Source organism: Epinephelus lanceolatus, chromosome 20, assembly GCF_041903045.1.
Source record: "Epinephelus lanceolatus isolate andai-2023 chromosome 20, ASM4190304v1, whole genome shotgun sequence".
Classification (NCBI taxonomy): domain Eukaryota; kingdom Metazoa; phylum Chordata; class Actinopteri; order Perciformes; family Serranidae; genus Epinephelus; species Epinephelus lanceolatus.
The window spans coordinates 39,197,819-39,221,005 of NC_135753.1; the positions used below are offsets into that span (position 1 = coordinate 39,197,819).

The following is a 23,187-nucleotide window of genomic DNA, read 5'->3' on the forward strand; positions in this document are numbered from 1 at the left end:
GTGACGTGTCAGAGGGGAAACGAGCCGTTCACATTTCTCTCTTTGTGGCAGGTAACGGTCCACAAACCTCACCGCACTTTAGGGACTGTTCTTTACTTATGAAGGGACTGTTCTTTACTTATGAAGGGACTGTTCTTTACTTGTCAGGGGAGGAGGGTGGCTGGTTGATTTTTATTTCATTTATTCATTTTATTTTGATCCCCCCTATGTTAATCACTTATTGATGCTGTTTTTGAAGTATGAATAAGTCAATAAGTAATTTATTCCATTGAAATATCATTGATGTATTATAGAAAAGTGATTTATCTTTTTATAAATGACAAAAGGCACATCTGCCTCATTTTTGCTGTGGTATCCTGATACTATTCAGAACCATGATACTTTCACTGGTATCGTACCATGGGTCCCAATTTTGGTACCGTGACAACACTAGATATCACAACCATTCCATTCGGAGTCGCGCAGTGAGGCGGCTCAGGTGCTGCTTAAAAAAGTGTTCCCCCACTTTTGGGAGTGGGGGAACACTGCTCTCTCAGAGGCCCAAAGTGTTCCCCTACTTCTAATTTTACAAATTAAGCACTGCATTAAAGGTACAAAAATATTCCCAGTGTGAATCAATTTATTTCCATTGAGAATTGGGGGCCACCAGGCTGAAAGTTGATATCACTGAAGTACAGTATTAATTCAGGCAGAGCACTGAAATCACACTTGTATTTGTTCTTGTTTAAAGTTGTTTTTGGAGTTTTCTTTTTGCTCCTGCGTGTTATTCAGCTGATCACCACAGAACACATTCCTCACACTTTGGTTTATGTGTCATGATGGAATGACAGCTGCTACTGCCGCTATCTTCAGAGAGGAGAGGAGCCCTGCAACGTGCATTTCTCTACATAGTCCACATGCATCTTAACTGTATTTCCTTTGTATCAAGACACTATTGGTATCTTGTTCATCTGAGAGTAATCAATATCACTGAGTTTCATCTCAGATGAGAAGACCATTGCCTGTGAAGAAAAGCACAATATACTCGTCACTTCTCAAAGGTACATTTAGTTTAGAAGACTTCTCTTAGATCAGGACACGCTCACTGTGAGCTCCATCTCAGCCATCACACTGAGTATGATGACACGGACATGAATGACTAATCTATGAGGCTTATCCTGGTTATGATCATATTTCGGATATGATAGATGAGCACAGAGAAATCAGGTTGTTCATATTCCCCGTATACATCCCGTGTTCTTTCAGAGTACACCAGCTGACGTGGAATATGGTGTTAACATGTTGAAACACATAAATGGGATACTCCCATCATACAGCAGTTACTCATGTACTCATTTAATGCATAAAAAGTCTTTATCAACTTTCTTTTCTTTTTTTTTTGTGACGTCTGCATGACTTTTAACATAGAATAAATAAACAGGAGTTCAGATGGCAGCTGGTGTCTCCTCACAGATCTACTGTCTGAGTGCAGGGCAGGACAAAACAAGCCCGAGTCACAGTGATAAAGCTTCATATATACATCATGTTTTTCTCCTCCTGTGACTAACCTTGTGTTCCTGGGCTGCTATCTCACAATCTCTGCACCAGATCATTCCTCTTGGTGTCCTGTAACACCTGCTTGGTCACCTCCACAGCTTCAGGAAGTCCCCAGTGCTCGATCATTACATCAACAGTCTCCAGCCTGTCTGCGTTCTCCAGTGTGCTTTTTGGGATGTCTGAGGAGTTTTTCAGGAGCCACTTGAATTTTTTAAATTCTGCTTCAGTGAGGTCGTCCAGAGTGTTTAAGAGTCTTGTTGCTGTAGCTCCCTGTTAAAATCAGAGAAGATATAAAACCTGTCAGACAGTTTTGTACCAGTTGTGTTCTTTCTGCTGAATGTTGTTTCTGTTCAGGTCCAGTTTGGAAGGAAAAACGCAGGAGAAAAACGTGATAACCTTTTCTCTTACTGTCTCACCTCTGCTGGGACATTCCTCTGTGGAGTTTCTCTTCTTAAAGTTGAAAGATAACCTGGAGAATAAAAAGGAAAACTGTTGTCAGTTGTTCAATGTTCTGCTTAAATAAATCATCAGAGCCCACAGGGGAGAAACTTATAGTTTGTATTTTTTGGTTTTGGTTCCTATTAATCGATCAATATACTATTAGTTCTCCATTTAATTTTAGATGGAGATCTTATTCAGCAATACCACTAAGAACATGCTGCCTGCAGGACATTTAGGTTACACAGTGAGTTCCTTTACATTGTCTCTTGATCCCTGCTGCGTAACACCAGCACTCTCTTGTTCCCTAAGGTGAATCACTGAGCTGAAGTGGACCACCTCTGTGACCAAACATCTTCTTTCTTCCGGGTTTTTAATATTGTTTGATTGAAATGTTCCAGTCACAGTTTGTAAAATGCCTTCACTTTGCTTTCTTCAATACAACCAAAAGACACTCCCAGTCGTGGCTTTCTGACAGAAAAGTGTGGATTGCAAATGAGCTGCAGCCTAATTAAAGAATAATATGTGAAAGTGCATCTCTTTTATTGTTTTCTATTCTACCACTGAGGTCTAAACTGTGACATCAGGTGGAGTGCTGCTGCAGGATGGTGAAGCCTTTACCTGTCAGATCCACAATACGTTTCCACACTTCTTGTCTCTCTTGGTCCTGGATCATCAAAGTCAGGTTCTCTGGGATGGTAGTCAGGAAAACTTCAAATGTTGGATGGTAATTTGGTCCATAATCTGAGTGAAATTGTTCGCACTGAAAACCAGAAGCAACGGGTCATTTTTCAACCTGTTGAAAATATTTATCTGGTACTTTCCTGATCCAGCCAACATGATCATTGTGTTTGTGACCATTAGAAGTGTTGAAGTGACTTGACTCACCTCAGGCTGTATTTGGAAGGCCTCAGGTTCACAGTGGACCCTGTAACTTTGGCCAAACCTCAGAGGACAGTGGGCAGCGATCTCGATGTACTTATTATCGCTTTGGTTCTTTTTAACCTTCGGTAACAGGACATTTGGATCATTAGGAGGTTTATGCTCAGAGTCAGCTCAAATTTATTCATAACAATACATTTAAAGAAAATCTTGACAGTGAAAATCACAATCAAATTAAAGCACAGACATAATCATGAGGAAATACTGTCAGTACATTAAAGTATAGATTCAATAATTCAACAGCACTGCAGAGACAAATGAATAAAAACAAATAAAAAAACAGAGCATTTCAACATCACTATAACATTATTGACACATGATTTACAACTATCCCTTTTTCAGCCTCTCTACAGATCCATTGAACTGTGACCTGATGAAATGATGCAAATGTTAATACACGTGTGTTGCTGGAAACAGACAGGAATCCCTCAGCTGCTGGAAAGTCATTGGTGTTTCATCATCACACAGATCACCAGTTACAGGTTTGCTCTTTGGAGCTCATTATTTAAAACCAACATTGTCTTGAACAGAACTTGAGCAAGTGGTGACAAGGGAAATCATTTCTTCATTTTTAACTGACTGTATCTGTATTATAATATAAATTAAAATATGAAGGTGGAGCAGGCAGTTCTGAAGAAAGGTGGATTCCTTGGTCATAAATTACCAACACTTTGGGTTAGTACTCGAGCCCAATCACCAAAGCTGGAGCCTATCCCAGCTGACACTGGGCGAGAGGCAGGGTTCACCCTGGACAGGTCACCAGACTATCACAGGGCTGACACATAGAGACAGACAACCATTCACACTCACATTCACACCTACGGACAATTTAGAGTCACCAATTAACCTGCATGTCTTTGGACTGTGGGAGGAAGCTGGAGCACCTGGAGGAAACCCACACTGACACAGGGAGAACATGTCAGAGCACCTGGAGGAAACCCACGCTGACACAGGGAGAACATGTCAGAGCACCTGGAGGAAACCCACGCTGACACAGGGATAACATGTCGGAGCACCTGGAGGAAACCCACGCTGACACAGGGAGAACATGTCAGAGCACCTGGAGGAAACCCACGCTGACACAGGGAGAACATGTCAGAGCACCTGGAGGAAACCCACGCTGACACAGGGAGAACATGTCGGAGCACCTGGAGGAAACCCACGCTGACACAGGGAGAACATGTCGGAGCACCTGGAGGAAACCCACGCTGACACAGGGAGAACATGTCAGAGCACCTGGAGGAAATCCACGCTGACATGGGGAGAACATGTCAGAGCACCTGGAGGAAACCCACACTGACACAGGGAGAACATGTCGGAGCACCTGGAGGAAACCCACGCTGACATGGGGAGAACATGTCAGAGCACCTGGAGGAAACCCACGCTGACACGGGGAGAACATGTCGGAGCACCTGGAGGAAACCCACGCTGACACGGGGAGAACATGTGGGAGCACCTGGAGGAAACCCACACTGACACAGGGAGAACATGTCAGAGCACCTGGAGGAAACCCACGCTGACACAGGGAGAACATGTCGGAGCACCTGGAGGAAACCCACGCTGACACAGGGAGAACATGTCGGAGCACCTGGAGGAAACCCACGCTGACACAGGGAGAACATGTCGGAGCACCTGGAGGAAACCCACGCTGACACAGGGAGAACATGTCGGAGCACCTGGAGGAAACCCACGTTGACACAGGGAGAACATGTCAGAGCACCTGGAGGAAACCCACGCTGACACAGGGAGAACATGTCGGAGCACCTGGAGGAAACCCACGCTGACACAGGGAGAACATGTCGGAGCACCTGGAGGAAACCCACGCTGACACGGGGAGAACATGTCGGAGCACCTGGAGGAAACCCACGCTGACACAGGGAGAACATGTCGGAGCACCTGGAGGAAACCCACACTGACACAGGGAGAACATGTCGGAGCACCTGGAGGAAACCCACACTGACACGGGGAGAACATGTCGGAGCACCTGGAGGAAACCCACGCTGACACAGGGAGAACATGTCGGAGCACCTGGAGGAAACCCACTCTGAACATTCTTCTCAGGGTGCCTCCATTTTCCTCATTTGTCACCATAAACTCAGCCATGTTGCCGTTAAGATGCAGTCAGAGGTACCTCATGTTTTTTGCCTCAGTTTAGTTGCTGAGGTCGTCTGTGCAACGGTTTCACCAACTTTAAGCATTTCCTTAAATATAAGACCAAGATAAGGAGAAAAACCTGAGGAGAAGACTTGAGGATGTTTTTGTGCAGCTGATTTTATTTAAAGGAAAATCTTAACTTTGAGTGCTTTGTCCAACCGGACCCTGAAAATAAGACTCAAAAATCAATCTCTCTCCAGAATGCCCTACTCCACCTTTAATATGTGACGTTCAAGTTGCATCCAGGAGGGTGATTCACATCCTCCAACCAAGTGAAATAATAGTTTCAGCAAATATTAATTCCAACTGCAATTCCAGGAGCCGTAAACCTCCTCTCTCAGCTGGTCATTTCTAAAGTCTTTCAGTTTCTGGAACTAAGTGAGTCCATAAAAAACTTCTTCCTACATCACTGTGTGTTGTGTGTACTTCACTGAAACTGGAATAAATACACAAGTGTTAGAAGTCCATGAACTCTTTCTGTAAGACTTGTCAGCAGAGTGATCCATCACTGCAAGTGTTTTTAACATTTTCCCCACAGAGGTAAACCATTAAGTTTATATAGATTACAAAGGTTGTTTTCTGTTTAGAATACTCAGTATTTCATTTTGGACTTGTTAAGGCCACTGTTGACTTTTTACGCCACCGGTTTGAAGAATCACAAATGACCCTGGCAGGCAGAAATACATGAGACATGAGAGTTCAGATTGATTTTGATTCTTACCACAGCATGAGAAGGTTTATAAAGAACAGAAGCAAAGTGTGACTGACCTGAATCTCCTTTGTTGAAACAGCTGCATCTTAAAACAAGAGTTTAGGCAGATGGTGACACGTATGACAGATAGCTTTACCTCAGTTAGAGGGACGTTGCTGGGCAGCAGTAATACATTGAGTACTTGATATCTTCTGCTGGGAGGTCGGAGGAACAGCAGAACTTGGCCAGTTATTGGCAGCATGATGTTCAGAAGCCTTTTGATGGGATCCCAGATCAGGCCGAAGGCAGAGAGGTGACAGACCTTCACAACCACATGAGTGTGTGTAATCTCCAGCGGCTCCACGATGCTCATTCCATCATCAGTGATGTGGACGACAGACAACAGTCCATCAGGGAGCGGAGCTGTGAACACACAGAGTTGTTAAACTTTTGTGTTACTGCGAACAGGTTCATCTACCTAATTCACTTCTTGCTACTCGAGTCCAGAGATTTAAAATGAATCTATTGTCATTAACTCTGGAGCTTCCAAAGGATGCACCACTTTGCCTCTGTCCTTCACTCACCTAATTTACTGTCATTGTTCTGTTTCACACATGATCTGTCTGCATTTCACTCCACTCCATTACATTTTCATCATGCATGTCACTGAATGCAGCTAGTTTTAACTAGTAGTGCTACACATGAACACAAATCTCTGCATTTTCATTCATTATTTCTTTCACTTTGAAGACAGTAATGTCTTTACGATCCATAATTTCACAGTGTGGGAGGTGGAGCTGACAGACAGCAGCTTCCTCTGAACACTTGATTTCAAACAGCGGCCCTGCAGCCATCTTGCCAGCTGACTGGAGGACAATCTCGTCCCATTGGACAGTGTTGTACAGCAGCTCCGCCTCCTGAGCCATAACAAACACCAGTCCAGTCAAAGCACACTGGAACACACCTGGACCAGGACACCTGAACCTGTAGGACACAGAAGGACTGATTACAACAAGCTTTCAGTCTGTTGGTCAATGATGTGTTGAGTTAAGCCGTGCAGACGCTCTGTGTTTTTATTCATCTTGTACGTGGTGTTTAACATGATGTCATCTTCCTTTCTGTGAGGTCACAACCTGCGATCCATCCCATCGTCCTACAGACACATCATTGATTCTTTAGGTGATTGATCAGGTGTCCTGACCTCAACCTGAACATTAAACAAAAAACAATCTTGCTGATTCTAAAAAACCTCGGTGGAACAAATTTGGGACTAAAGTCAGGGTTAGTGCACACAGCATCTGCCAGGCAACACAAACACTAAATCCATCCAGCTTTTGTCCTGGTAAGTGTTGGGAAGAGGAGGAGCTAAATATGATCATTGGCAATAATTCATAATTATTAATATTAATTATGGATTATTAAAATATTTGATTAATTAATTAATAACTAATTAATTATTACATAAGCATAATAATCAAATTAGCTTACAGCGGGGCACCACCGGGAAAACCCGGACCAATGATCAGATGTAAATTCAGTCTCAAGAGTGTTCACTTAGGAAGCTAATTCTAGGGAGATATCAGCAACTATAAGATGAACAGGAAGGAGTGGAGCTCAGGCACTGACTTTGTCAACCAGCTTCATCACAGTATACGATGAAAAACCAAAGCAACCTCTCTTTGCAGTATAATAGGGTTTGTTCACACTGATGACATTAATTTACAACCAACATCAACATTGCTCTATAAACCCTATCAACTATAAAACATTACCGAATCAACCAGCAAGCATCAAGAAGGGTGTGTGTGTGTGTGTGTGTGTGTGTGTGTACGTCTGAGCGAGTGGGTGTGTGAGAGAGAGAGAGGCGTGTGAGCGTAGCAAGATGGCGGCTGTGACGCAGCAAACTACGTCACGCAATGGCGGCTCGCCAAGAAAGCACGCGACTCAAAAAGGAGGGGAGCCGGTAGAGAGGGAAGTTCAAATTGCTCGGCTCCAAGTGTGGGTTAGTGGAAGAGAGGAAGAGAGAAAGGGAAGCACCCAGAAGTGTGGTCACGCAGGCGGTATTGAGATGCAGTAACCCGTCTGTGTTACGCAGAGACGCGCTCGGCTCAGCTGGTGAGCGGCGTGAATCTGGACATTGAACCAACACAGCCGAAGTACTGATCGATCCCGCGTGCGGGGCGACACAATAGCGGTCCAACGAGGTCGGATCACTACGTATTACAAGCAGACACAAACGGGCAGAAGAATAACAGACAGCACCAACACAGGCAATATTTTTACAATATCAGTGCAGCCAAATTCGGACGCGGCGGTCCGTATCAACAAGCCCTTACAAACTTAGAAAGAAAACACACACTAACTAATATCTGCCCAGAGCTAAAGCCTCTTACTGTTGCAGAAGGTGGAGTGATGTGTCGGTCGTTCCTCGTGCGTCCTTTGTTGCGGCAGAGGTGAAGTGGTTAGCGGCTCACAGTGACTAACGGGTCCTCGGCGAGGGGGCAAGTCTCTGGCGAGGCGAGTTAATTCCGGCTCATAGCGGGGAATCACTCGGGGAAAGAAGGGGGTCCTTGTCCTTCTTCTTGAAGCAGGCAGTCCTTGTTATCTACCAAACCTCGCATCCGCGGGCATCCGGGTGAGAGGGTCAATCCGTGGTCTCGTACCGGGCTACTCTGTGTTCCTCGGCGCACAGAGTGAGGGAGAGGAGAGGAGATCAGCTCGACCAGCGAGGGAAATCCGTAGGCCTAAAACGCGTCTAACTGTGCACAGTAATAACTCTTTCTAAAGCGTTCGCCACGTGGGACGAGTTGCTAAGCTTTAGGAACAGTTGTGGGTACTTCTATTGGCTATAAGGATCACAGCCAGAAGCGTCTCCCTCAGGTACGCTTTGTGATGATATACCCCGGCGTGACGTCATCGGTGCGGGGTTGGCCATGGCGGATTTCACCCAATGGGAGCTGTGTATTTCAAGGGACCTCTGCTGGTCAGCTGGGTGCTGTGTTGGGGGTTGAATCAGCTGATTCACACAGAGAAGGGGGGTTGACTGATTCCTTTGTTCTTTTGGGCGCCAACATGTGGTCTCAGGCTTTGATTGTTACATGTAGGCCCAAGAGTTTATGGATAAAGTGTAGGCCTTTGTTAGAAATCCTTGTACGGCACAACATCCCCCCCTTTGATCTGAAGAGTGGGGTGACGGTCACAGTCTTTGGATCAACGTAGGGCCGGACAGTTCCTAAATTGGATGTTAATTGAGTTCACAGTCCATGTGTTCCTGGGAACCAAAAGATGATTAGTCCGTACAGTTCATAGAGCATTGAGGACTTTAGCATCTGGGCAATTACTTGAGGCTATCTCTGGGCAGATTTCTTACTAACTCTAAACATTTCTTACAACCGAAAGAAAGAAAGAAAGAAAGGAGAGAAAAAAAACCATCACTTCAAAACTTCACAATGAACCACATTCTTTGCTGCTTTTCGGCTTATCTTCACAACCTCGGAATAGTTGGAAAAGGAAGGAGAAGGAAAGGAAGCAGAAAGCAGGAAGTGGTCAGGGGTTAGTGACCTACTCTTGGAGAGGGCTGGAGCTAACCCGTGGTGTGGATACAGACTGGTGTGCAAATCGCGGTTGAACAACTCGGAGGGTGTCCAGTCTGGTCTGTAGTGTTTGTATGTGTCTGTACATGATGTGTGCAATAATTGCGGTGATGACCCAGCCACTAAGGAGGAGCCCGAGGGCAACCAGGCTGACGTGGTGTTCTTGGTAAGATGACGGCCTACTTAGGCGACTATTAAATGTGGTGGCCAGTCCAGTCGGTTTTAGACTAAGCTGTACCAATTTAGTCCCTTCAGCCAGAAGCTGCTGTTGAAGGGTGTCATCTATAGTGAGGTTGTGCCCTTGGAAGGTGTCCATAACCTCAATCTCCACTTTGTGTCTGTCTGGGTTGAGGTGATGGAGGACAACTTCCTTGATGTGCACGGTGGCTCCCTGAGGAACCGTCAAGAACACTGTCTGATTGGGTAGGGTTAGTTGAGTGGCTGTGTCATGGCGGTCATAGGACATTAAGGCTTCGGTGGCGGGTGTGCTCACGAGCCATCGATTACCAGCTCGTTCTACTTTTGTCCCTGTCTGTTCGTCTTTGACCGACATTTTAGCTTGGCACTTTTGTTCGGGGGATTCGGCTCTTAAGCCGCAGAGATAGTTAGTGGCATCTCTGACAAAAGGGTTGCCTGGGCTGTCATTAGTGATCAAGGATGGAGGCAGCTCTCCTATGACTGGTATCATCAGCTCAAAGTCATGGAAGGAGCTGTCGATCAACATCCCTAGCGGTTGTCGCACGGTGACTCGAATCGGGCTGTTTGTTAGATTCTGGACCAGCAGGTAGGTTGAACGGTTGTTCAGTTCCAGAAGGGGTGTGCCATAGACTAACAAGTCCAGCTCACCGAAGCGGGGCAAGGGTTGAAAGAATGCCCGTGAACTAGGGATCTTCTGCCCCTTAAGGATCACCAGGCGAATAGGGGCGCCCGCTGTGCATGCCGGGATAGTCAAATCGACTTCGCTGGCCACCTGACATGCTTGAGGTACAGTCTGCCCTGATGTCATGTACTCTAATTCACGAGATGGAGGGTGTTTTTCGGCACTGGCCTGTGACCACAGGACTTGGTTCACTGTGTCCAGCTGGGCGCCAAGCCTGACCAGAAGGTCTGCCCCCACAAGGAACGATGGGAAGAGTTTGGGGACTACGCTCACCAAATGTACAACCTCTTTTCTTCCAATGTGCACAGAGAGAGCACACACCCCAATTGCCTTGATAGGGGTCTGCGGTGTCTGTGCAGAAAGCAGGCGGTGGCTCCGCAGTGCGAAAGTAGGAGAAGGGTTGAGCAGGCACAGATCGTTATAGAAGTCCTGGCTGATGGCGGATTTCTCGGACCAGAGTGCCAGGAGCGCGTCAGGGGCTGAGACGCCATTGAGGTGCACGCCTCCAATTATCAGGGGACTGTACAAAGCTGGGTTTGTATTCTTTAACGCACAAAGAAATGATTCATGGCTGTGCAGAGAATTGCGGTTACCGGCCGACGCTGGCTGAATGGTTGCCGGCGGTGGCAGAAGAAGGTCAGAGCCAGGATCGGGCTCTGAAAGAGGCATGAGCTTCGGCCGGGGTCCGAAGGTTCCCCGGATGGCGGCGACACGTCCGCCTAAGGCTGACTGACTGAGTGGTTTGGGGGTGTTGACCTGAGCCCAAATGTGTCCACGGTGGCAGTCAATGAGCGGAGCGAGTCGATCTAGCAGGTCTTGACCAATGAGCAGCGGCTCCGTGTCAATGGTGCAGATGTGTAAGGGGTGGACAAGCGTCATCTCTTGGAACGTGAGGTCGACCCAGGCACGCCTCGTGATGGGTGAACTGTCTTGGGTGAAGCTGGTGATGCTCACATTACAGGCCTCGATCTGCAGGGGTTTGCCAAGGGTGGCCACTGCCCTGGCAACTTCTGAAAAGGTGTTGAAGTTTATCAGGCTGATTTCAGAGCCAGAGTCAAGGAGGGCAAGGGCGTTGGTGCAACCCCCTACCACCACTTGGGTGTAGATACGTCCAGCGTTACCCCTTCGGACCAGATCGCCCAAGAATGATAGGAAAGGAGGGCGTGGAGTGGTGTGTATGGCAGTTGATGGGAGTGCTTTCGGTTCCCCTGGCTCCGTACCCCAACCTACAAGGTAAACCCTGGTGGTAGAGGGTACGGTTGCCCGGCCTAGTCATGCTGACGGAGGGCCAGTGCCAGCTCCCTTCTGGGAGTCTGGCGGGCCTGGTGGACGGCAGGGTATGTCCAGCTGCTTCACTGCTTCTGACACGCATTTTCGGATCAAGTCCTCCATCTCAGGCTTCATGCCCTTCTCTCTGGAGGGGCTTGGGGTGCCATTACGCCACTTACCTCTTTGGTTTCCCTGCTTGGTGTTCTGTTCGAACCAGCCTCTCTCTCTCTACTGAGAGGTGTCTGGCCGTGACACTCTCGTTTGGCTCTGGGGTTGGGGATGGCTGCCACCCCCCTGGTTTCGCCGCCCACCCTGTTGGGTAGGCGGTCGCTGCTTCGGGGGTTCACTTCTGACGTCCATTCTAGCACGAGGAACCTCGCTTCCTTCCAGTGCTAAGTCGGCGTCCTCCGAAGCTTGGATCCCCAGGACCCTGGCATCAACCTCGCGACCTCTAGTGGGACGCATGCGTGTTTCCCATGCCAGCTGTGCATATTTCTTTATTTCTTGCATGGTGAGCCCACGTGTTCTGCAGTGCATCGTGACGTCGTAACGCAGGCTCTCGTGGAGGTTGTGGAGGAACAAGGACTTGAAAGCATGATCTTCTTCCAGGCCTGGTGCGTTACGACCCTGGAAATAGGCAGTTCTCAGGCGCCTGAAGTATTCTCGAGGGGGCTCATGTTTCTTCTGCAAGATGGCAAAGGCGCTGAGGGTGGCAGAGGCTTCATCGGTGTACAGCGAATACTCCTCGCGCAGCGCTTTCCGAAGCGTTGCATAGCGGTCTCGGGTGTTAGGTGGAAGCGTCTCCATGAACACATGGATGCTCTTTGCCGTGGTCTTCCAGACCAACTTAAGTTTTTCCCTTGACGTAGCGTCAGGTAAGTCGACAAGGCAGCGTTCGACTTCCCGGAAGTAGTCCTCGATGTTGGCGTCGGGGCTATTCGGGTCGAAGCGCTCTATGTCCTTGGCAAGAGACTCAAGCTGTCGGGTACGCAGGCCCCGACTGTGGTACGACTGTTGACCGTCCGATTCTGAGCTTCCTGAGTTGCTCGGATCGCTGTAGCGATAAGCATGGCTCCTTCCCCGCGGCAGTGGGGAGGGGGTGCGGTCGACGTGCCGGGGTGGGCCACGCGATGTGCCCAGCTCCCGGGTTAAGGATCGTCTTGAGTCGTCCACGCCACCTCGGGCATGGGGATAGTCTCCCCCCTTTATGTTGAAGCGGGGGTGACTGGGAGTTGAAAGGAGTGCGGCCCCACAGCGTGGAGCGCTGTCCTCCCATGAGCGACCTGATGGGGGTGCTTGATAGTCATCTACAACAACTAAATCGGAGGTTGCGCTGCTAAAGTGTGCTCGACTTCTAGCACGCGCCTCCTGGCGTGCGGGGTTGGACAGCTGTGCAGCTTCCATCCTCCGCGACAAAGCAGCCTCGCTTATCAGCGAGGGTCGGGGTTCCCGATCGTGCGGGTTCCCCGATGGAAAGGAATGGTGGCTGGGGCCACTAGGAGCGATTTCATCTAGCCCAGGAAGGCTGCCATGCATTTCTTCAGTCTTCAGGCCGACGGCTAGACTTACCTGGCCAGGCCGGTCTTCTCCATGCTTAAGTTCTGCTCTTCGTTGAGCAGAACGAACCTCAGCACGCAGGAGATCAAGGTCTTCCTGCGCCTGGTCAAACTCAGCCTGGGCTCTCTGTGCTTCGTGCTGCAGGCTGGTGTTTTCCCGCTGCAGCTGGGCCATCTGTGCTTGTTGTTCCGCTGCTTGCAGATGAGTTTTGTGCTGATACACAAGGAACATTTCGCCCACCACGTCTTGGATGGTGCGCTCTGGCTTACCTGCCGGGTTGTTGGCGTAATCCACGAGTTCCTGTAGCGCCGAATGACAGTCTTCATTGTCATAACTGTCAAGCCTGTCCTTTTCTTCTGAGGAGAGGCGAAGGAATGCCACGACCACGTCCCTCAGGACTGGCTCGAGTGACCTCTTAGGAGCTTCGGCTCCGCCCACCTGGGGTGTTTGGGAGTACATTCTACTGGTGTTGAATGTGTCCTACCCAGTGGGTCTTACAAGAGTTCTGTAAATACAGAAGACTAGAACGCTGATGCGGGTGCACAGGCGTGAGGTTTCAACCTGTGGCTTACAAGCTGCAGTGTTACACTGTTGTCCTTCCTAACCTACTCTGTTAGTGTGTTAGTTCGCTGTAAGTGAGACAATTTCCTACTCTCTAATAATTACCACTACCATTCAACAAAAACACAAGTCACCCTGGGTATCTGCTTGGCAGGTAGCAAAGAGAAGCGAAGGGAGAACAACAACAACAACAACAAAAAAAAAAAAAATATTTTTTTTTTTTGAAGTTATTAATTTGGTATTATTATGCGTGAATACTGTAATAAATCTGGTATCTTCAAAGCCTCACACGGGGCACCAAATGTTGGGAAGAGGAGGAGCTAAATATGATCATTGGCAATAATTCATAATTATTAATATTAATTATGGATTATTAAAACATTTGATTAATTAATTAATAACTAATTAATTATTACATAAGCATAATAATCAAATTAGCTTACAGCGGGGCACCACCGGGAAAACCCGGACCAATGATCAGACATAAATTCAGTCTGAAGAGTGTTCACTTAGGAAGCTAATTCTAGGGAGATATCAGCAACTATAAGATGAACAGGAAGGAGTGGAGCTCAGGCACTGACTTTGTCAACCAGCTTCATCACAGTATACGATGAAAAACCAAAGCAACCTCTCTTTGCAGTATAATAGGGTTTGTTCACACTGATGACATTAATTTACAACCAACATCAACATTGCTCTATAAACCCTATCAACTATAAAACATTACCGAATCAACCAGCAAGCATCAAGAAGGGTGTGTGTGTGTGTGTGTGTGTGTGTGTGTGGGTGTGTGTGAGGGCGTGGGAGAAAGTGGGTGAGTGAGCGAGAATGTGTGTGTGTGTGTGTATGTGTATGTACGTCTGAGTGAGTGGGTGTGTGAGAGAGAGAGAGAGGCGTGTGAGCGTAGCAAGATGGCGGCTGTGACGCAGCAAACTACGTCACGCAATGGCGGCTCGCCAAGAAAGCACGCGACTCAAAAAGGAGGGGAGCCGGTAGAGAGGGAAGTTCAAATTGCTCGGCTCCAAGTGTAGGTTAGTGGAAGAGAGGAAGAGAGAAAGGGAAGCACTCAGAAGTGTGGTCACGCAGGCGGTATTGAGATGCAGTAACCCGTCTGTGTTACGCAGAGACGCGCTCGGCTCAGCTGGTGAGCGGCGTGAATCTGGACATTGAACCAACACAGCCGAAGTACTGATCGATCCCGCGTGCGGGGCGACACAATAGCGGTCCAACGAGGTCGGATCACTACGTATTACAAGCAGACACAAACGGGCAGAAGAATAACAGACAGCACCAACACAGGCAATATTTTTACAATATCAGTGCAGCCAAATTTGGACGCGGCGGTCCGTATCAACAAGCCCTTACAAACTTAGAAAGAAAACACACACTAACTAATATCTGCCCAGAGCTAAAGCTTACTGTTGCAGAAGGTGGAGTGATGTGTCGGTCGTTCCTCGTGCGTCCTTTGTTGCGGCAGAGGTGAAGTGGTTAGCGGCTCACAGTGACTAACGGGTCCTCGGCGAGGGGGCAAGTCTCTGGCGAGGCGAGTTAATTCCGGCTCATAGCGGGGAATCACTCGGGGAAAGAAGGGGGTCCTTGTCCTTCTTCTTGAAGCAGGCAGTCCTTGTTATCTACCAAACCTCGCATCCGCGGGCATCCGGGTGAGAGGGTCAATCCGTGGTCTCGTACCGGGCTACTCTGTGTTCCTCGGCGCACAGAGTGAGGGAGAGGAGAGGAGATCAGCTCGACCAGCGAGGGAAATCCGTAGGCCTAAAATGCGTCTAACTGTGCACAGTAATAACTCTTTCTAAAGCGTTCGCCACGTGGGACGAGTTGCTAAGCTTTAGGAACAGTTGTGGGTACTTCTATTGGCTATAAGGATCACAGCCAGAAGCGTCTCCCTCAGGTACGCTTTGTGATGATATACCCCGGTGTGACGTCATCGGTGCGGGGTTGGCCATGGCGGATTTCACCCAATGGGAGCTGTGTATTTCAAGGGACCTCTGCTGGTCAGCTGGGGTGCTGTGTTGGGGGTTGAATCAGCTGATTCACACAGAGAAAGGGGGTTGACTGATTGCTTTGTTCTTTTGGGCGCCAACATGTGGTCTCAGGCTTTGATTGTTACATGTAGGCCCAAAAGTTTATGGATAAAGTGTAGGCCTTTGTTAGAAATCCTTGTACGGCACAACATAAGAATTCAGAAAAACTACAGATGTGATTGTTGCATCACTTAAAAAGTTGGAGACCAAACTGACTTTGTGCACAATAGAGTGAAGCAGCAGCTGCAGAAGTATGAAGTGTATGAGTGTTCAAAGTGAACAGTATACACTGAAAGGAGTCAAACTGACAGGTGAAGTGTGTGTGGAGGGGTTTCTGAAGCTGTTGGACCATCTGACTTGCAGTTCTGATGCAGTATACTGATGCTTTAAGCAGGGTTATCATAGTAAACTAAAACTAAAACTAAAATCAGCAGTGAAAATATTTGTAATAAACTGAAACTACATAAGAACTAAAACTAAACTGGAAACTAAAACTAAAACAGTTTGAACTGCTTCAAAAACTAATACATGTTAAATACAAATGAATGTTAATTAATTTCACTTTCAGTTTTTTAGCTCTAATATTTCACCACAACATGGAGACTGCATGAATTTCCATCAACTCTCCTTAAATTGAACCACAGAAATTAAGGTGACTTGACATTCCAGGAGATGGCACTGTGCCACAACTGCTTCACATCAGACACTAAAGCAGCACAAAGATTTAAAGCCGTTCCTATAGAGTTCTCCAACCATGTATTTTATATGTACATGTAGTAAACGTGTGAGATGTTATACCTGGCCCTAATAAACAAACAAACACTACTGTAAAACTAAAACTGAACTAAAACTGGCAAACACACTCTAAAAACTGACTAAAGGGAAATTAAAAGAGTCAAAACCAAAATAACATTTAACTGAAATCAAACATTCATTAAACCCAGGCTGTGAGCATGAAAGCAGCTAAACTGTGCTGAAGAGGTGGGAAAGGGCAATGAAAGGAGGTGAAGTGGAGGCTGAAGTTTAAGTGATGAAAGGAGGTGAAGTGTAGGTTAAAGTGTGAGTGATGAAAGGAGGTGAAGTGAAGGTTAAATTGCAAGTGATGAAAGGAGGTGAAGTGGAGGTTAAAGTGTAAGTGATGAAAGGAGGTGAAGTGTAGGTTAAAGTGTAAGTGATGAAAGGAGGTGAAGTGTAGGTTAAAGTGTAAGTGATGAAAGGAGGTGAAGTGAAGGTTAAAGTTTAAGTGATGAAAGGAGGTGAAGTGTAGGTTAAAGTGTAAGTGATGAAAGGAGGTGAAGTGTAGGTTAAAGTGTGAGTGATGAAAGGAGTTGATGAGGTTGAAGTATTGTGCATATTGTGATGTGGTCACCTGTATGAAGTCTTTCCAGACTCTGTCAGCAGTTCAGGTGTGAAACTTAACGTGTCCTAAAGTTTAAAAAGGAACAAACAGAGTTCATTAGAACACATTGAGACAGGAGCAGAAACTGGCCACCCAACTCTCCCAGTTATGTACAGGTGACAGGATCCTCACTGCTTCACTTTCTACTCTACGTTTACTCTTTACTATGTATTCATCACTTCACTGCTCTGTGTCAAAATGACTCCATTATTGTTATTATTCAGTGAAATGATCCTGCACAAGTGAAGCCTGCAGGACTCTGTTGGACAGCAGCTGCTGGTTTCATAGATGAGGAAGTAGAAATGAGTTTGGAGGAGTTTCTGATGGAAGAGGAAGGAGCAGAGAGTGAGAGGAAAAGGAGGATGAAGAAGAGAAGGAATATTAAACCCTGGAGGGGGTAAAACTAAGAAACCCCAGTCTGATCACTGACAAATTAATAAAACTGTTCAAGTGAAAAACTGATATTTGTGTTCAGATCCTCTTCACACACCAGCTGCTGCTGCTGCTGCTGCTTTAACCTCTCTGGATCATCTTCATCCACACTGTCCTCTCTTCTGTCCTCAGACACATCCAGGTTTGTCTTTGACGTGGACGCATTAGCTGGGTGATTAGAGACATCAGATGGACAGAAGAAGACACACAGCACATGTCAAACTCACTTTTGGACATCCTGGAGACCAAACATTCAGAAACCTGAAACAGCAACGTCCCCAGTTCAAGACGAGCAGAGCCCTTTGTAGCATGTCTCTGTCCCCATGTTTCCTGTTGGTATCTACTGACAAACCCTCCAATAAAGTCCAAATGTAGAACAACATCATGTTTAAGTCAAGACCAAGTCTAAAGGGGGTCGATACCAAGGTAAGACAGAGATTCAAGACAGTGGTGCAACAAGACATCATGTTTCCCAACATGCAAAGCAGAACAGAACAAAGACAAAGACCTGCTGTGGTTACTGGGATTAACCAGCTTTTACTCACCTCCTTCATGTCTGACAGGTGTAGCTCTGTATACTCTGCCAGTTAGCCTGAAGGAACACAAATACAGCAGTTATCTTATGAGCAGAGGTCAAATCTTCCTCCTCATCTTCTGGACTCCAGTCAATGTGACAGATGAACCTTTAACAGTGAAGAACTGAGACGTATATACACCAACACATTTCAGATACACTAACGTCAGTGAAGTGACCATTTATAGCAAATATTCACACAGTTAGATCAGTCAGAAAAGGCTCTGCTGTCTGAGGGAGCTCTCAATGAATCTGAGCAGTGACGAGGAGAACCAATCCCCTCTTAACATTCAATCTGAAATCAGCAAGACTAAAAACTTGGTGTGAGCGTATCAGAGTCAGAGCATCAGTGAGAAGTGTCAGGTTATAATGGAGACACTGTATGAATATGATTGGATGTTACTGGTCAGCTGGTAGCCAAGAAGCTGATGGATGAGTCACTGATGCTCAGCCTGAACCGACTCAGAGCTCCAATCTGCTCTCACACCTTCAACTCTTACTGAGCAACGTATCTCTGGACCTGAAGATACTGGATCTCTGATTGGATGCTCACTGTATCGTCCAAAACACCACCTGAGAACAACAGATAGGCTCATCAACACTGACTGACTGCAACATCCACTGACCTCAGAATCTTCAGTCTACAGTGTGGACTCTCCACAAGATCAGACAGCAGCTTCACTCCTGAATCCTGCAGCTTGTTGTCACCCAGGTCCAGCTCTGTCAGATGGGAGGGGTTGGACTTCAGAGCTGAGGCAAGAGAAACACAGCTGATCTCTGACAACCTGCAGCGGGTTAACCTGAATAAAGAATAAAAGATAAAGATAAAACTCCATTAATGATCCAATCAGATGTGTTCAGGTTTTAAATGTGTAGCTCAACATTACTATGTCCTAATAAATTCCCTAAAATGAGTAGAGTGACTTTGTCATTGTGTTATTGTGGATCATCATAATGTCAGCCTTCTACAGACATCATCCAAATGTCACCACAACATTCATACACCTATTCATGTCAACACTGATTAATAACATGCTGCTGATCATTAGAGGATCAATACTGTATTGATCCTTTAAATCCTTTAACTACTAACAGTGGACATTTTCTACACTTTCTTTAACAAACACAAGTCTTTAAAAACCACAGAGACATTTTGTCCTCAAAGCTCTTTATCATTGGAATTTATTAAAATTATCATTATAATTAATTCATGATGTCTAATTATTTATTTAATTGTATATAAATGCACCCCCCCCCTTTTCTTTTTTCTCTGCACTGTGTCCGATGTATTTCTTCATTTTCATTAGATTATTTTTTCACTGACAACTCAGTGTGCTTCCTGCTGTCATTTATCTTTTGTTGTATTTTTCCTGTATATTTTCAGTTTAGCCCTGCTGTTTTTCTCCTGAAGTTGAGGAGAGGTCTGTTTGTATAAGCCTGTGGCTTCTTGACCTCTGCTGTTACATTTCTTAATTATTTATTTTTTACTATTTAGATTTAAAGCAGTTTTACATGTGTGCAAATAAAGAAATAGAATTAAATGAACACTTAACAGAATTTAGAGACAATCACAGAGACTAAACTGCTAAACTTGAGGACCAAATGGGAGCAGGAGCTGGAATGTACTTTTGAAGACAGCAGATGTGAATCAATATGTGAGGAAGCACTATCCTTCTCATAGAACAGCCGCCATAAGCTTTACAGTTCAACATTAGCCACAGAACCTATTTGACCCCACAAAGACTCCGTAGGATCAATGAATCCATTTCACATCTTTGCCCTCCATGTAAAACAGAGACAGGTAACCTTATTCACATCTTCTGGAAATGTCATAAATTCAGACTTTATTGGGGATCAATATTGGAGATTCTTAAAGAGATGATTGGCTTTGAGATCTCCTGTTCACCTAAACTAGCCTGACTAGGCAACATATCTGATATCCCTCTCTCCAAAAGAAACAAGCTTCACTTGATCAAACTGGCCATGATGGCTGCTAATAAATGTATTGCTGTATGATGGAAAAGTGCAGATCCTCCCCCTGTCTCCATGTGGCTCAAAGAAATGTCCTCGTACATGACATCAGAAAAAATCATCTTCAGTCTCAAAAGAAAACCACATCTCTCTGATAAATGCTGCTCTGCTTTTAGGAGCTACATGGGAAATATTTCACAGTCTGTTGTGGGTTGATGACCACATATGTTTGACTAATGCACACGTGCATCTGTGTAGACATGTGGAGTTGAATCTCTGTGTACTAATGTGTGTAAATGTTGTGTTTATTTCACACACAGTTGGTCCTGTGTGATTATTACTTTATTTGATTCTATTCTATTGTTTAATCTTTGATATTCCACTTCTGTGTTTTCTCCTGTAAACTGCTGTGTTTGACAAAGATTCAATAAATCAGCTGTTAATTAAAGAAACACAAGTCTTTGTGACTGCAGACTACATTTATACAAGAAACATGAAAATATGAACAAAAGTTCATTCACAACTTTATAGATAGAAGTTATGTTTGTACATAAATTAGCTTCAATTGTTAAACATGTAAGATCTACAACAGTAACAGAGAGTCAGTGAACTGACCTCAGAGTCTCCAGTCTACAGTGTGGACTCTCCAGAAAATCACACAGCAGCTTCACTCCTGAATCCTGCAGGTTGTTTCCACCCAGGTCCAGCTCTGTCAGATGGGAGGGGTTGGACTTCAGAGCTGAGGCCAGAGAAACACAGCTGATCTCTGACAAACTGCAGCCACTCAATCTGAATGAAGAATAAAAGACGTAAGTTTAGAAGACAATGTTCCTGCTTGAAATCATTCAGTGTTTAATAATGTGTTCAGAGCTGAAGAAGGTTTAGAATGTAGAAGTTTAGAAAATGGAAACTCCAAACAGCTGAACTCAACAGGATGCAGCTTAAAAACTGTAAAATACAAAAAGTGAAAAAGAGCTCTCATTAATATTAATGACAACGTGCTGCTACTTCAATAAAGACGCAGTGACTTTGGAGTGAATGATTCAGTGTAGGATTTGATTTGTTATATTAAGGTTTTAAATCTGCTGCATTGACATGAATTAGAGGTGTTTATTAAATGTAATACATTTACAATAATTACACACAGTAAGAAGTGATTTGATTGAATGAAATGTGGGATTTTGACAGGTTAAACAGGATCAAGTCATTAAAGGCCAGTTTATTGTGATATATGAAGGAAGTGTAGGTTGTCTTCACTAACATCCTGATGTTTCACTTAGAGCTGAGGCTTCACTTAGTTCACTTACTGTACAGCTCAGTACAGCTCCACCAGACATGACTATCCTCACATGGACACTAATTATGGAAACCAAACATCTACAATCACTTCAAATCTGACTTTCACCATTTCACTACATTCATAGTCATGTCAGTTTTATTGATACAGCCCAATATGACAAATGACAGATTGACATCAGGAGGCTTTACAGTGTGAACAGAGTGCGACACCCTCTGTCCTCACAGCCTCCATCCAGAGAAGTCATGTCACATGTTGCTCATGTCGTTTGGTGTACAGATTGTAAAAACCTCTGAGACTCATTTGTGATTGAGGACTATAGAAATCAAAGTGAGCTGATGTGAAATGTCAAAATAAGCTTCACCGTGGTCTTTGTCCTCACTAATGTCTCATCAGCAGCCTTGTATGTGTCAACACAGACGACAGCCTAAATAAATGTTCTCAAGACTCTAATGAACGTCCTCTGTTGGATCTCTGAGAGGACAGTTCAGACACGTGGTCACATGGTCATCACTAACATCATCATACCTGTGTGGTCATTCATAAGGCCATGCTGACTCAGTTACAGATATTTAACATCCTGTGTTGAGTTCACAGTGAGTGACCATGACAGCAGATCACAGGAAAGGTTGGCTTTAAAAGTTCATCATCCCAACTCTGAACTGGAGAAGAGTTTCTGCTACTGTGCACCGTACTATTGTGTGTGTGTGTGTGTGTGTGTGTGTGTGTTTAGCTTGAACAGGCTGAATTATAATGAGTTTGGGTCAAAATGTTGGAACGTTATCTTCATGTCTAAATCGTGTATATACATCTGTGAACCTTAAAGATGAAATACTTCCTCTGTCATCATCTCTTCCAAAGAAGACAGTGCTTGACTGTCATGACATGTCAGCTTCATTAAAAGCATAGCTGCAAATTATATAGACAACAATAGATCAATAGATGTAACAACACACACAGACAACACATCTGTGATCAGTTCCCTAATTTTATTTTAACATTTTTTTTCCAATCTTTTCCTCTTTTCCAATTTCTCATTTTATTTTATGGAAGTGATCAGTGTAAGTGCACTTGTCCTTTAAACTCAATAAAAAATAAAAGCTAACAAAATAAAAGACACCTGGTACATTCGTTACAGCCGTATCAGTTTGTAGAACAGTATTGAACAGTTAGAACAAGAGGCTGCACTGCAACAAGCAAATCACTCCTTGTGGCTGCCTGTGCTTTTCCCTGTCCTCGCGGCTGCAGCTGCTGTACACAATTTAAAAACTACAACACCCATGATTCATGTAGGAACTGCTGCAGCCAATGTGCAGCCGTGGGAGCTGCAAGACGACTCAACCACCATGATCAGTTTGTAGTGTTTTATCAGGCAATAACTACTCCAGACTCTGCTCTAGTGTCATTTTCGGGACAATCAGGGCAGGATTCGGGACAACTGTTTGGATTTCGGGACTGTCCTGAATTTTTCGGGACGTCTGGTCACCCTAGAGGGAACAGAAACACAGTTGAACATCAGCTCCTTCATATTCCACTGGATGAGACAGGAGGAAGTGACTTAACATCACAAAATTGAACTTGACATTTCATTTCCTCCTCTGACCCTCAGGAGCCCCTCAGGGCTGTGTCCTGTCCCCCTGACTCTTCTCCCTACATGGACAGGTTCATATCTAGTTCCCTTACCATCCTGAAGGACACTGACGACATCCCCACGTCTCATATCCAATAACAACGAGCACAGTTAGAGGGAGCAGGGAGTCACTTGGTACCACCTCAAAAACCTCCTGCTCAGTACGCCTTATATCCATCCAAATCCCACAACACTTAGAGCATGGAAGTATTCCACAATCCTTC

At 45.4% G+C, this 23,187-nt stretch overlaps 1 protein-coding gene across 1 annotated transcript; it reads right to left on the reverse strand.

Moving 5' to 3' along the window:
* Window positions 1-650: 650 nt before the first annotated feature.
* LOC117250657 (NACHT, LRR and PYD domains-containing protein 1a allele 5-like) lies at window positions 651-23,040 on the reverse strand. Its single transcript, XM_078162610.1, has 14 exons — window positions 23,017-23,040; window positions 22,717-22,820; window positions 20,652-20,825; window positions 18,692-18,865; window positions 18,037-18,083; window positions 17,550-17,659; window positions 17,030-17,085; window positions 6,528-6,745; window positions 5,919-6,184; window positions 2,863-2,979; window positions 2,596-2,737; window positions 1,953-2,005; window positions 1,548-1,806; window positions 651-1,001 (listed from the first exon to the last, which is right to left on the reverse strand). Exons 1-13 carry the CDS (start codon window positions 23,038-23,040, stop codon window positions 1,570-1,572), a joined length of 1,722 nt encoding a protein of 573 aa, XP_078018736.1. The 3' UTR covers window positions 651-1,001; window positions 1,548-1,569.
* Between the last annotated feature and the right edge of the window lie 147 nt (window positions 23,041-23,187).

Bases quoted from the DNA above. Each gene is read 5' to 3' on its own strand.
- LOC117250657 (XM_078162610.1), bottom strand. From the start codon at position 23,040: ATGTCGTCAGTGTCCTTCAGGATG. The intron at 6,185-6,527 runs GTAAAGACATTA...GTGTGTTCACAG, and splicing joins ACACTGTGAAATTATGGATC to CTCCGCTCCCTGATGGACTG. The intron at 2,980-5,918 runs GTAAAGCTATCT...CTGTTACCGAAG, and splicing joins GCAACGTCCCTCTAACTGAG to GTTAAAAAGAACCAAAGCGA.